At 52.4% G+C, this 13,441-nt stretch overlaps 1 protein-coding gene across 1 annotated transcript in view; it reads left to right on the forward strand.

Annotated features, from left to right (window-relative positions):
- The first annotated feature begins 5,155 nt into the window (after positions 1–5,155).
- Positions 5,156–13,441, forward strand: part of WDR44 (WD repeat domain 44) — a 72,425-nt gene continuing 64,139 nt past the window's right edge. The window contains exon 1 of the mRNA XM_075573149.1: positions 5,156–5,459. Within this exon, the coding sequence (XP_075429264.1) occupies positions 5,386–5,459 (74 nt within the window). The 5' untranslated portion in view covers positions 5,156–5,385. The remainder of the gene's footprint in view (positions 5,460–13,441) is intronic.

Here is a 13,441-nt window from a genome sequence, read left to right on the forward strand (position 1 = left end):
GAGCAAAATTGGTGCAAGACACTGCACAAGCTTTATCAGATCAACCAATCCCATTCATTTTAGTTCAATTGTTCTTGCTTGGTAAATCTGTTCCCCAGTTCTGCAGCCTGGACCCTATGATAGACTTCTGAACATATAATCGTTTGAGGACAAGCCGGGGATATGTTAAGCTAAATAATAACTTACTGTGAGGGGCACTGGCTGCCCCAATGGCATGCAACGTGGTTAGCACAGTGGTATTCAACCAGAATCGTGAGGTTTAACTACAGGTTAGCAGGGTTTCCATGGGAAATATATCGTTATGGCAGATATCTCTCTCTTGATTACACCGCTAATGTAACCCGGACAAAATACCATGATATATTATTTACCCGTAAAGTGCACATATTAAAGAAACAACAAAAAAAAGGTGTCTTAGCATAATTTTAGTAGCAAACACAAAATGTTCAGAGCTTGATCCATAGCCCCGACTACTTAAAATAAGAAGCCTAACTTGAATAGAGCGAGGTAATATTGTGTCATATCGGTTCACACTTCAGTTCTTATGAAAACACTCAAGGGCTAAAATTGTACATGAAAATAACTATTCCAACTGACATCATGTGTTATGTGTTATGTTTATTTTCAACAGGTAACAGATTGGAGGTTGGTGGCATCTCCTCCCTGGGGTTAAGCACACTCCTCCCCATTTTTTTAAGTGCACTTTTTAAGCAGCAGTTTGTCCATGTTCCTTTGCAGGACGGGTCTATTGGGACCTTTCTCCCTCCACTGTAGAGGTGCATGAGAATAATCACAGGTAGTGTTAGGACCTGCATATAGTGGTCATGCTGTGACGTATCTGCAGGCTTATAACGCTTTGGCCAAAGGGTTTATCTAAATGACCCTAACTTATGAGAATACAAACATTTAAGTATTTAACTATGTATTTTCTGTCACGTTGGATATTTTTGTCTTATGTGTTATGTTTCAATTGAAAGGTCCAACTTTGCAAACAGAGAAAATGCCTTCCCTGCCCTTAAATTGCAGTGTACAGTGCTGTCTGTGGGAGATCTCTAAGTTACGAATATCTGGTGATATCTGTGAGTGCTCTTTTGCATGTCATTACCCAGAATCCCTGGCTGCAGTGGAAGCATTTGTCACGCCTGTATGCCCGCAGACCTGGCAAGACCCCAATACTGAGGTGGGAACGGTATTAGCACACACCCACAGCAGTGGGGGCAAGCCCGGAGTGTGGTATGGCATTGCTGGCCTATTGGAAGATAGTTAGTAATACTTGCAACGGCCTTGATGGTATAGCGTAAGAATAGTGGTGTCCGTGCGCCAGAGTCCAGGGATCCAGAAAGCAGAGTAGTCAAGTCCATAAACCAAGTCCAGGGATTACAGAGGTCAGCAAGGTAGAGTTCGTCAGCAGGGTTCAAGGGCAACAGAGAGCAGGGTAGTCCAGGACGGGCAGGGGTCAAACCAGGGAAATTCAAAGATAAGCAGGAGCAGGAACAGGCTGGAACACAGACAGAGAGCAAAGCATAGGACTGCACACACAGGGATAACAGAAGCTATGCCGAGCAATGAGAGAAAGGACAGACAGGGGTTATAAAGGAGGGAACACCAATAGAAGAGAGAGGAGGAGCAGAGGGTGAAGTGGGAGACAGCAGGGATAGGTTAGAAGGAGAAGAGAAGGAGACAGGGGAACCAGTCAGAGAGATAGCTTGCAGGGCATGGGAGGAGGAGTCATGAGACTTAAAAGCCCTAGAAGAGGAGCGTGCGTGCGCCCTCTGTAATCTGAGAGTGCGCGTGCACAGGCTGCGTCACGAGGCGCGCGGAGTGCCGCACCACGGGAACACCTGCGGAGGGGAATGGAGGAACGGAGGGAACAGGCACCGGAAGTGAGGGAATGGGAGCAGATACTGAGGGGCCTGAGAGCGGGGAATGTCGCCGCAGGGGCTCGGGGACCACGCGGGTGCGCGAGTCTTGCGGGGCGCGCGCCGTGGTAAAGGGACGGCGTCAGAGGTTGCCGGAGAGGGATAGGAGTGGGTAAAAGAAGGGAGGTTGTCAGGGGAAAGGACAGAGAGGGTGACATCAGGGATACAAGGGGAAGGAATCCCCTGAACCGTCACAGCATTGCATGCTCACAATGTGGTATTTTTATTTGCTGTACACTGTACGGTGGAGGGTTTCCGTCACTTTTTTTTGCTCGCCATAACTTGTTTTGTGTCTGGTTGTAACTTCCAGCTTCACATTGCAAAGCCAGCAAGCAACTTCACACTGATGAGAGTCAAAAGGTTGAAACAGCTGGCTGTGGTTACGATAACGTGTAGTTCTGCCAGTGGCAGAGATAGGACAGGTAGTGGCACACACTTCTTCTGGCTGAGGAGTGACAGAGCCCAAGTTCACATTCCGCAATCCTGGGATATGTTCCCAGTTGAAATGGGATATCAAGAATTGGCATGGAACACGTCTTTAAGGACTTTGCACTCTTTGTTTTTTGCACTGTGTACCCCATGGCCTTTTGACTAAGGGGTCCAGGATATTTTTGACCCTCCCTGGCCTTCTGGTCAGGTGTGCACTGGTACAGCTCACAATCATTTATGCACTGTTTTTACTGAGTATGAGTATTTATTGTTTGGTTACCTGTTTTGTTTTATGGTCACCGTCTCTCCCTGAGAGTAAAGACTATGTGCTATTAAGCCTCCAGGTTGAAAGCCATTGACCCTGGACTTCTTGTCTGGCCTTGTGGCTGAAGCATCAAGGAAGAGGGTGTCGAACTCCAACAGGAAGAAAACACCACAGTAACCGACCCTGAGGATCTAGTGGGTATGATAGCCTGAAGACTGAAGGGGCAGAAAAGGACCAGGTCTGACTTCGGGAAGAAGGTCTTAAGAGACACAGCACCTCGATCACGAACATTTCGTGATCCAAGCACAAGAGGAGCACCACTCCATTCGGGACAAGAAAAAAAGGTGTTGTCACGAGGGAGACTCCAGGAGTGGGTAGGACCTCGGTGGCTGGAACAGCGGGGAGCAGACAAGACTCGTCAGAGTTGCAGGCAGATGGCAGATAGCGTGGTCGGGGTCACAGGCAGAGGTCGGAGGCAGGCGGCAGGCAAGGATTGTCGGGGTCCAGGCAGGGGTCGGCAGCAGGAAGGCAGGAACTGAGACCAGGGAGCAGGAAACAAACGGTTACCAGCCAGATCATAGGCAAGGGCCTTTAATATGTACAGAACTCCATACAGAAACAGATCAGGGCAGGGGGAGTCTGGACACAAAACAAAGGCCATAATGCACAGGAAACAGCAAACCTATAAGGACAGGCAGAGATAGAGGACAGGAGCACCAAGAGGAGACAGACAGAGGAAACCCAGGGCTGACAGAAAACAGTAGCACACCTAGTGGACAGACAAGGGAGCTGTGGCTGGGAGCAGGATGTCTAGGAGACCCTGACAGCTGTCTTTGGCTGCACAGAATATTTTTACACGACTCCTTTCACTAAGCACCTCTCTTGCCTTTTAGCTGGAGTGCACAGACTTTTTTTTTAACCCACCCTGGCCTTTTGGTCGAGGGTGCACCCGTTCACTTTTTTTTAAATCTTTGAGCACTTTGACACTGCATTGCACAGCGCACAGGAGCACACACACCATGGACTTTGTTGTTTTAGTGTTGGGTTATTAGTCACCTATCTTTCTTTGTAGAGAGGCAGGCAGACAATATTTGTCTGTCATTGCCCCTACCCCTCATAAGAGAAAAGAACACGTTAGGGTGAATAGGCATTTGGGCTGAAAACCCTTCAGACTTGCACCCTTCTGTCCAGGGCCGTTTTAAGACCTGCGTAGGCCCTGGGCACTTTTATTTCTAGAGGCCTGGTGTCCGATATTTTTACTTATTTTTATGCTAATTTCATCGTTTGCTTGTTTCTTTTGATACTAGCGATATTTGGCATCGATACTGTTGTTTCGATATTTAAAGGTATCGATACTTCGATGGCATTTTAAATTAAAATTTGCTGTTTTCTCTTATTTTGTGATTTTTTTTTTGTTTAGGTATTTTATCAAGTGAAATATTGTAGGCCCTAAAAGGTTTGTAGGCCTTAGGCACTGTGCCTAGTCGGCCTAATGTATAAAGCGGACCTGCTTCTGTCTGTCCTTGTGGCCAGAAAGGGATCAAGAGGAGGATATCCACTGGTAATGCCAGGACTTCAGGGCTTGAAGAGATACTGAAAGATAAGGGACTTGTCGGATCTTCGGAAAAGCAGTCACAAGTGGAGTACACCTGGTACCACATTATGGACCTGAGCACGGATAAGCGGGACACCCTCACTGCCCAGGCCTCAAAAAAATAAATCTGTCTGTGGCCTTCTCATCGGGGGCGTTTTATTACCTTTGCACTAGTGCAAACACAAACCATGAAGGCACTTTTTTGTCCTTTCCACGGGGAGAGGTGTCGTCCTGGTTCGGCCAGTGACAAAAGACCCTTCATAGACCGAGGCTGATGATAGAGGACCCCCGGGTCCCTGTCAGTAGATTTACTGGCTTTGCACTTCTTTAAACCCGGCTGGGAGGAAAAGCTGTGTAATACGGCAGGCCTGAGCTTATAAGGGTCCATGTTAAAATACATCACTCACAGTGTGAGTGCACACTGTGAGTGCTTATTTGCATATTACCCAGAATCCCTGCAGTGTTGCAGTGTAAGCATTGTATGCTACCATTCCTGTCACTCCCCCTCCCCCACCATCCCTGTCACTCTCCCCCACCATCCCTGTCACTCTCCCCCACCATCCCTGTCACTCTCCCCCACCATCCCTGTCACTCTCCCCCACGATCCCTGTCACTTTCTCCCCCCACCATCCCTGTCACTCCCTACCTCCACCATCCCTGTCACTCCCTCCCTCCACCATCCCTGTCACTCCCTCCCTCCACCATCCCTGTCACTCTCTACCCTCCCATCTCTGTCACTCTCTCCCCACCTCCCTCCCTCTCTCCCAGCCCTGTCACTCTCTTTACCTATCCCCCACTTGTCACTCCCTCTCCCACCTCTGTCACTCCCTCTCCCACCTCTGTCACTCCCCCTCCCACCTCTGTCACTCTCTCCCCCTCCCCTGTCACTCTCTCCTCCGTTACTCTTTCCCTCCCTTCAGTCCCTGCCCCTCCCTCTCTCTCCCTCCCTCACTGTCTCTCCTCTCTCTGTCACGCTCCCCTCCTGACTGTCATCCTCCGCCTGTAAGGTGAAATCTCGCGAGATCCCGGCCGTGTTTGTGTTGCTCGGTACCGCCTCCTCCCCCGCTCGGCCTGCAGCCTGCATGCTGGGCCGGACCGAGCCCAGACCGGGGAGCAGCGCTCAGTAAGTCCCCTGTCACCCCTCCCGGGACCGGCCCCCGGCCCCTGTCACCCAGCTCATGGCGTCAGACAGTGACACGGAGGAGTTCTTCGATGCCCCCGAAGATGTTAACGTGTCCTCCTCCCCTGTGGTGTGAGTATATCTCTTCTGCTCCCCCCCTCTGCCCACCCTGCTCCCCCCCTCTGCACCCCACCCTGCTCCCCCCCTCTGCACCCCACCCTGCTCCCCCCCTCTGCACCCCACCCTGCTCCCCCCCTCTGCACCCCACCCTGCACCCCCCTGCTGCCCACCCTGCACCCCCCTGCTGCCCACCCTGCACCCCCCTGCTGCCCACCCTGCACCCCCATGCTGCCCACCCTGCACCCCCATGCTGCCCACCCTGCATCCCCATGCTGCCCACCCTGCATCCCCATGCTGCCCACCCCTGTTGCCCACCCCTGTTGCCCACCCCTGTTGCCCACCCCTGTTGCCCACCCCTGTTGCCCACCCCTGTTGCCCACCCCTGTTGCCCACCCTGCTCCCCACCCCTGTTGCCCACCCTGCTCCCCACCCCTGTTGCCCACCCTGCTCCCCACCCCTGTTGCCCACCCCTGTTGCCCACCCTGCTCCCCACCCTGTTGTTGCCCACCCTGTTGTTGCCCACCCTGTTGTTGCCCACCCTGTTGTTGCCCACCCTGTTGTTGCCCACCCTGTTGTTGCCCACCCTGTTGTTGCCCACCCTGCTCCCCACCCTGTTGTTGCCCACCCTGCTCCCCACCCTGTTGTTGCCCACCCTGCTCCCCACCCTGCTCCCCACCCCTGTTGCCCACCCTGCTCCCCACCCCTGTTGCCCACCCTGCTCCCCACCCCTGTTGCCCACCCTGCTCCCCACCCCTGTTGCCCACCCTGCTCCCCACCCCTGCTCCCCACCCCTGTTGCCCACCCTGCTCCCCACCCCTGTTGCCCACCCTGCTCCCCACCCCTGTTGCCCACCCTGCTCCCCACCCCTGTTGCCCACCCTGCTCCCCACCCCTGTTGCCCACCCTGCTCCCCACCCCTGTTGCCCACCCTGCTCCCCACCCCTGTTGCCCACCCTGCTCCCCACCCCTGTTGCCCACCCTGCTCCCCACCCCTGTTGCCCACCCTGCTCCCCACCCCTGTTGCCCACCCTGCTCCCCACCCCTGTTGCCCACCCTGCTCCCCACCCTGCTCCCCACCCCTGTTGCCCACCCTGCTCCCCACCCCTGTTGCCCACCCTGCTCCCCACCCCTGTTGCCCACCCTGCTCCCCACCCCTGTTGCCCACCCTGCTCCCCACCCCTGTTGCCCACCCTGCTCCCCACCCCTGTTGCCCACCCTGCTCCCCACCCCTGTTGCCCACCCTGCTCCCCACCCCTGTTGCCCACCCTGCTCCCCACCCCTGTTGCCCACCCTGCTCCCCACCCCTGTTGCCCACCCTGCTCCCCACCCCTGTTGCCCACCCTGCTCCCCACCCCTGTTGCCCACCCTGCTCCCCACCCTGCTCCCCACCCCTGTTGCCCACCCTGCTCAACACCCTGCTCCCCACCCCTGTTGCCCACCCTGTTGCCCACCCTGCTCCCCACCCTGCTCCCCACCCTGCTCCCCACCCTGCTCCCCACCCTGCTCCCCACCCTGCTCCCCACCCTGCTCCCCACCCTGCTCCCCACCCTGCTCCCCACCCTGCTCCCCACCCTGCTCCCCACCCTGCTCCCCACCCTGCTCCCCACCCTGCTCCCCACCCCGCTCCCCACCCCGCTCCCCACCCCGCTCCCCACCCCGCTCCCCACCCCGCTCCCCACCCCGCTCCCCACCCCGCTCCCCACCCCGCTCCCCACCCCGCTCCCCACCCCGCTCCCCACCCTGCTCCCCACCCCGCTCCCCACCCCGCTCCCCACCCCGCTCCCCACCCCGCTCCCCACCCCTGTTGCCCACCCCTGTTGCCCACCCCTGTTGCCCACCCCTGTTGCCCACCCTGCTCCCCACCCTGCTCCCCTCCCCTGTTGCCCACCCTGCTCCCCTCCCCTGTTGCCCACCCTGCTCCCCTCCCCTGTTGCCCACCCTGCTCCCCTCCCCTGTTGCCCACCCTGCTCCCCTCCCCTGTTGCCCACCCTGCTCCCCTCCCCTGTTGCCCACCCTGCTCCCCTCCCCTGTTGCCCACCCTGCTCCCCTCCCCTGTTGCCCACCCTGCTCCCCTCCCCTGTTGCCCACCCTGCTCCCCTCCCCTGTTGCCCACCCTGCTCCCCTCCCCTGTTGCCCACCCTGCTCCCCTCCCCTGTTGCCCACCCTGCTCCCCTCCCCTGTTGCCCACCCTGCTCCCCACCCCTGTTGCCCACCCTGCTCCCCACCCCTGTTTCCCACCCTGCTCCCCACCCCTGTTTCCCACCCTGCTCCCCACCCCTGTTTCCCACCCTGCTCCCCACCCCTGTTTCCCACCCTGCTCCCCACCCCTGTTTCCCACCCTGCTCCCCACCCCTGTTTCCCACCCTGCTCCCCACCCCTGTTTCCCACCCTGCTCCCCACCCCTGTTTCCCACCCCTATTTCCCACCCCTGCTCCCCACCCTGCTCCCCACCCTGCTCCCCACCCTGCTCCCCACCCTGCTCCCCACCCTGCTTCCCACCCTGCTCCCCACCCTGCTTCCCACCCTGCTCCCCACCCCTGCTCCCCACCCTGCTTCCCACCCCTGCTCCCACCCTGCTTCCCACCCCTGCTTCCCACCCCTGCTCCCACCCCTGCTCCCACCCCTGCTCCCCACCCCTGCTCCCCACCCCTGCTCCCCACCCCTGCTCCCCACCCCTGCTCCCCACCCCTGCTCCCCCCTCTGCTGCCCACCCTGCTCCCCCCTCTGCTCCCCCCTCTGCTCCCACCCTGCTCCCCCCTCTGCTCCCACCCTGCTCCCCCCTCTGCTGCCCACCCTGCTCCCCCCTCTGCTGCCCACCCTGCTCCCCCCTCTGCTGCCCACCCTGCTCCCCCCTCTGCTGCCCACCCTGCTCCCCCCTCTGCCCACCACCCTGCCCACCACCCTGCTCCCCATCCTGCTGCTCACCCTGCTGCTCACCTCTCTGCTCCCCACCTCCCCTCCTCCCCTCCTCCCCTCCTCCCCTCCTCCCCACCTCCCCTCCTCCCCACCTCCCCTCCTCCCCTCCTCCCCTCCTCCCCACCTCCCCTCCTCCCCTCCTCCCCACCTCCCCTCCTCCCCACCTCCCCTCCTCCCCTCCTCCCCACCTCCCCACCTCCCCACCTCCCCACCTCCCCTCCTCCCCACCTCCCCTCCTCCCCACCTCCCCTCCTCCCCACCTCCTCTCCACCTCCCCTCCTCCCCACCTCCCCACCTCCCCTCCTCCTCCCCACCACCTTCCCCCCCTCCTCCCCTCCTCCCCACCACCTTCCCCCCCTCCTCCCCCCCTCCTCCCCTCCTCCCCCCCTCCTCCCCTCCTCCCCCCCTCCTCCCCTCCTCCCCCCCTCCTCCCCCCCTCCTCCCCTCCTCCCCCCCCCTCCCCCCCTCCTCCCCACCTCCCCACCTCCTCCCCACCTCCCCACCTCCTCCCCACCTCCTCCCCACCTCCCCCCTCCCCCCCCCTCCCCCCCTCCCCCCCCTCCCCTCCCTCCCCCCCCTCCCCCCCCTCCCTCCCCCCCCCTCCCCCCGCCTCCCCCCCCCTCCCCCCCCTCCCCCCGCCTCCCCCACCCTCCCCCCGCCTCCCTGCCTCCCCCCCCTCCTCCCCCCCTCCCCCCCTCCCCCCCCTCCCCCCCCCTCCTCCCCCTACTGTAATCGCCTGTTTTTCTAATCTAGAAACCACTGGTTGACAACCAGGTTTCGAGGTCACTTGAAAGGGTCTCAGTCTCAAAATAATTCCCAAAGGGTCAACGAAATGTAGTATTGATGACAAATCCTGTGTGTATGTATGTATGTATATTACATGTCTTTAATAATTGGGTATTCAACTTTTAGTTTCTAACCAGTTTTAGTGTAACCGTAATAGACCTAATAACAGATAAATGTTTAGGTAGTTGGCAGTGATGTGCACAGGAGTTGTTTGAGGAGAAATGGTTGAGAACCACTAAGGACCATTGGCCTATAATTACGGAGCCGTATTAAGATGGAATGCACTTCGAATACGATAGAGGCAAAAGGTTCACATTAGTCTTTAGGTGGTGAGAGCAATGGCACATTTTATGCAAGATCCTATCATCCTTTTTAATATATTGAGCAGCAGGATTAGCAAATCAACATATGTATGTTGTCTGTCATTGTCCCACTATATTGAATTAGGGCCTTAGTACTGTATGAGAAGCAATCGAACTTATTCAAGAAGAACTATCCTACATGTGTTCAGTTACTGGAGATACAGTATAATGTAGTAGCAAAGGAGGGAGAGGGAGTAGTAACAGAGGAGGGAGAGGGAGTATGATGCCTTTTATTGGACCAACAAGTAGTTGGTAACCCTGACCCTGAGAGGTTTGAAAGCTTGTAACATATCAACTACTTGTTGGTCCAATAAATGGTATCATACCACCTTCTCCCTCTCCCTCTGCTACTACATGGAAGAAAGGACCAACACGGCTCCCACCCTTCTTTGCTTGGAGATATACTGTATCTGTTGTGATGAATTCTGGTTTAAACAGGCTATTTGAGTTCACAAACATATCTTGCTTATGTGAGATAGTCAGGTGATACATTTTTTTTTAATTGTCTAGAGACCTTCACTGATAAGTATACTACAGTGATATTACTACAGTGATATGCATGCAGCCATCTCTGGGGGACATTCCTGCCAGAACGTTTCTTCTGTCCTGGTCGCTATCACAGCTTATGGAAGGGAGAAAGCAATCATATGTGTACCAAGTTACAAGGTGGTACAGGTCAATAAAGTGATTTGCAGAATATCACAAGGAATGTGGAATTGTAAACCACAGCCTCCTGTGTTCTGAAACAGCATCTTTCACAATGGGCCGTGTGTATTGTTCTTTATTGGATAATACATGTTGGATGAAGTTGGCTTCCTCTTTAGACGATAGTAACATAGGAGTGAGAGGGAGTAGGTGGGATGATTACTTGTTGGTCCAATAAAAAGTAGTTGATATGTTACAAGCTTTCGAACCTCTCATGGTCCTTCGTCTGGTATTTCAAGGGACCCTGAGAGGTTCGAAAGCTTGTAACATATCAACTACTTGTACATTAATGGCGCTATATAAATAAAGACATACATACATGTTGGTTCAATAAAGGGTGTCATACCCCCTACTTCCTCTCCCTCCTTTGTTACTACATGGAAAGGGGACCAGCATGGCTACCCACCCTTCTTTGCTCTTTAAAAAATAGAAATAACAATTATTTATGTTTGCATCCAACTGCCAGAAAGGATGTGTATATTCAGAAAAATCCCTCTAAACTTCTGTTGGGCAACTACTTAACTAGTCTATGCTGTAGTGTCTGTAGGTTATTGCTAGGCACTTGTATAATGTACCTCCTTACAATGCGAGCAAATTAATTGAGTTGCATTGTGGCACTTAAAATGTTCCTTCTTTCCTGGTTGTTCAGTTGTAGATCCCACCCAGTAGATTGTTTTAGCAGGTAATAGTGCAGCAAGCTACCTATAGAATCCGAGCTGCCAAAAGAGAGATAATAGAGATTATTTGTTGCTGCTGTAGACCCGCTTGGCCACTTTACCTCCGTCTAATGCAACATAATTAATTTGATTCAATGCCAAGAACCTGGCACAGTGTGACCTCTCCTTGTCGCTCTCTGCCCACACCACCCTTTTCATGGCACAAGGCAGTTTTTTTTCCTCCCTGGGGCAGGCACTGGAGCATGACTGGAGCAGGTTAGAAATCTGCAAATCTGCCACGCCTGCAGTCTGTGCTGCAAGTTTCACTCTATGAAGCGGTTATCCTGCTGGGAAATTAGAACTGGCTTTCAAACCCCAATGCTGACTTTATTAAGATAACTTCTTTGTGTCGCAATTAACATTGGTGTATTGGTTATATGTATCAGACCTCATGCAGTATAAAATACTAACTTAATGAGCCTTTTGCAGAAAATTAACAAGTAATATTATGGGATGATGGGGGTAATTATATACATGTAAACCCATATAATATTGGAATGGAACCCTACATTGTTTTTTTGGGACACAAATTGTTCTATGTACCCCTCCCCCTAATGCTTTTAGAACCAATTAGAAGGCTGTTCTTATAGTTATAAAAGGTGTGACATAGATATTTTATAGGAACTTATATGTGCCAGAATACAGCACGCAAGATGGAAAAATACTGCAATTTCTATGGAGTGCTTGGACACTATTTATAAATAAGAGAGCATTGATTTTTCTTTGTCTGCAAAAGGATCTGTCCACATAACGTTACGTAACTGTCCTATTTGCCTGTCTTTCCATCTGTTAAACATACACTGAATTTGGCCATGCAAATATTCAGAAATGATAAAGAAACTGCTGTGCAGATCACATTACAGATTTGATTATTTAGTTAATTCATGTGTTGTGTGTTTTTGATAAGGTTATACAAGGACAGCTGTACTTCTGTTTTTTTGTTTTGCTGAGGCTGTATATTAGTTAGAAGTGATCACAAATAATTTCCTGCAAACTAGAATTTGTATTATCTTCCTGTTGTCATTAAAGAGCACAGATTGGGGTGTAAGAATGCCAAGTCTTTCATGCAGCAGTTCAATTTCCCACACACAAACCCCTTACTTTTCCTCAGCCATAGCGATAGAAATTTTAAATGGCAGAAAAGCATTTGAATATTTTTCACAAGTTGCAATGCTTCCCTGCGCTTCCCATCTTCTCCAACGCAAGGAACCTGCTTCCCACCATACTGTATCCGGCATAACTCAGTCATCCTTCTGCTTTATACACAGGCAGTTTGATTTGATGCAGCAAATATTCAAGCATCCTGCATTGTGAAACGCATAAAATGTTGATTTAAAAAAATACAAAAAAAGAAAACCCCAATCCCTGCACTGAACTGCTGGTATAAATCATATTGGTTTTCAAGGAGCAATCCAAGAAATATCCTACATGTGTATTAAAAAAACAAACAAAAAAACAATTCTGCAGTATTAGATAAAACTTAATGCCTTCCTTTTTAAAAAAAATTCTATTCAACTCTTATTGCCATTTTAATGAGTTTTAATATACTGAGCATCCTTTGATTTCTATAGATTTTAAACACCTCCCCGTGCATGATCTTTGTAACACTTTTCTGTTTGTGGTAATTTGTTGCCAATATTCCCAGCAGTTTGAGCTGCAAACGGTAACAATAGATAATGTTACCGTAGTAATATCAGGATACATTGTAGCTGCTGCGTTACACTGACTGAAGGATTGATTTGAAGCTGAAACGTGGCCATTTAGTGAACCCTGGGAAGCAGGATTTTGCTGATCGCAGATGAACCAATCGATCGGCAGCTTAGGTAATTAATTTTCAATAAAGGTTATCAAAGGCTGAATATATTAAACCATAAAAAAAGGATTTAAAAAATAGGCTGCTTGGATTGCGTCTTTTCAATTCGTAAACGGAAGTTTTTTGTTTTTTTAAGGTAAATACAGATTTGGAAAACATGTTAAGGCTCAGAGAAAAATAGTAGCTTCTCTGGTTTTGTATTCAGATCTTGTTCTGGACTGCAATGCATAATTTTCTTCCTGTATCTCAGTATATCCACTTTGTCTTAAAATAGAGGGCTGCTAAACATGCAACTCGGCCGAATAAGTATCCACCAAAGTGATCAGAACTATCAAAACATATTGGTGCGCGAAAACTACACTGGGGTTCCTGGGGAAAAAGGATATTTATTCTCAACTGTGTTTTTGTTTTTATATTTGGTGGAATTTTTCTTCCCGTGTGGCTGCAGGAAATCTTTGCAACACAAAAAGAAAGTGCTATGTGGCGCTAGTCCCCTTCACAGTAATACCAGTAAATAAAAAGGTGTCAATGAAAAAAATAATACCGGGGCAGCCAGGTAAACTGGTATGAACAATACCAGAAAGAACAGTGGGAACAGATACAAACCAGCGGCCGCAAGGGGTAAAGTCCAATAAGTCCAAATAAGGAGAAAGGAGAGAAAGTCCAATGAGCAGGAGTTCTTCTATCAGGTGATCCG

This window comes from Ascaphus truei, chromosome 16, assembly GCF_040206685.1.
Source record: "Ascaphus truei isolate aAscTru1 chromosome 16, aAscTru1.hap1, whole genome shotgun sequence".
Classification (NCBI taxonomy): domain Eukaryota; kingdom Metazoa; phylum Chordata; class Amphibia; order Anura; family Ascaphidae; genus Ascaphus; species Ascaphus truei.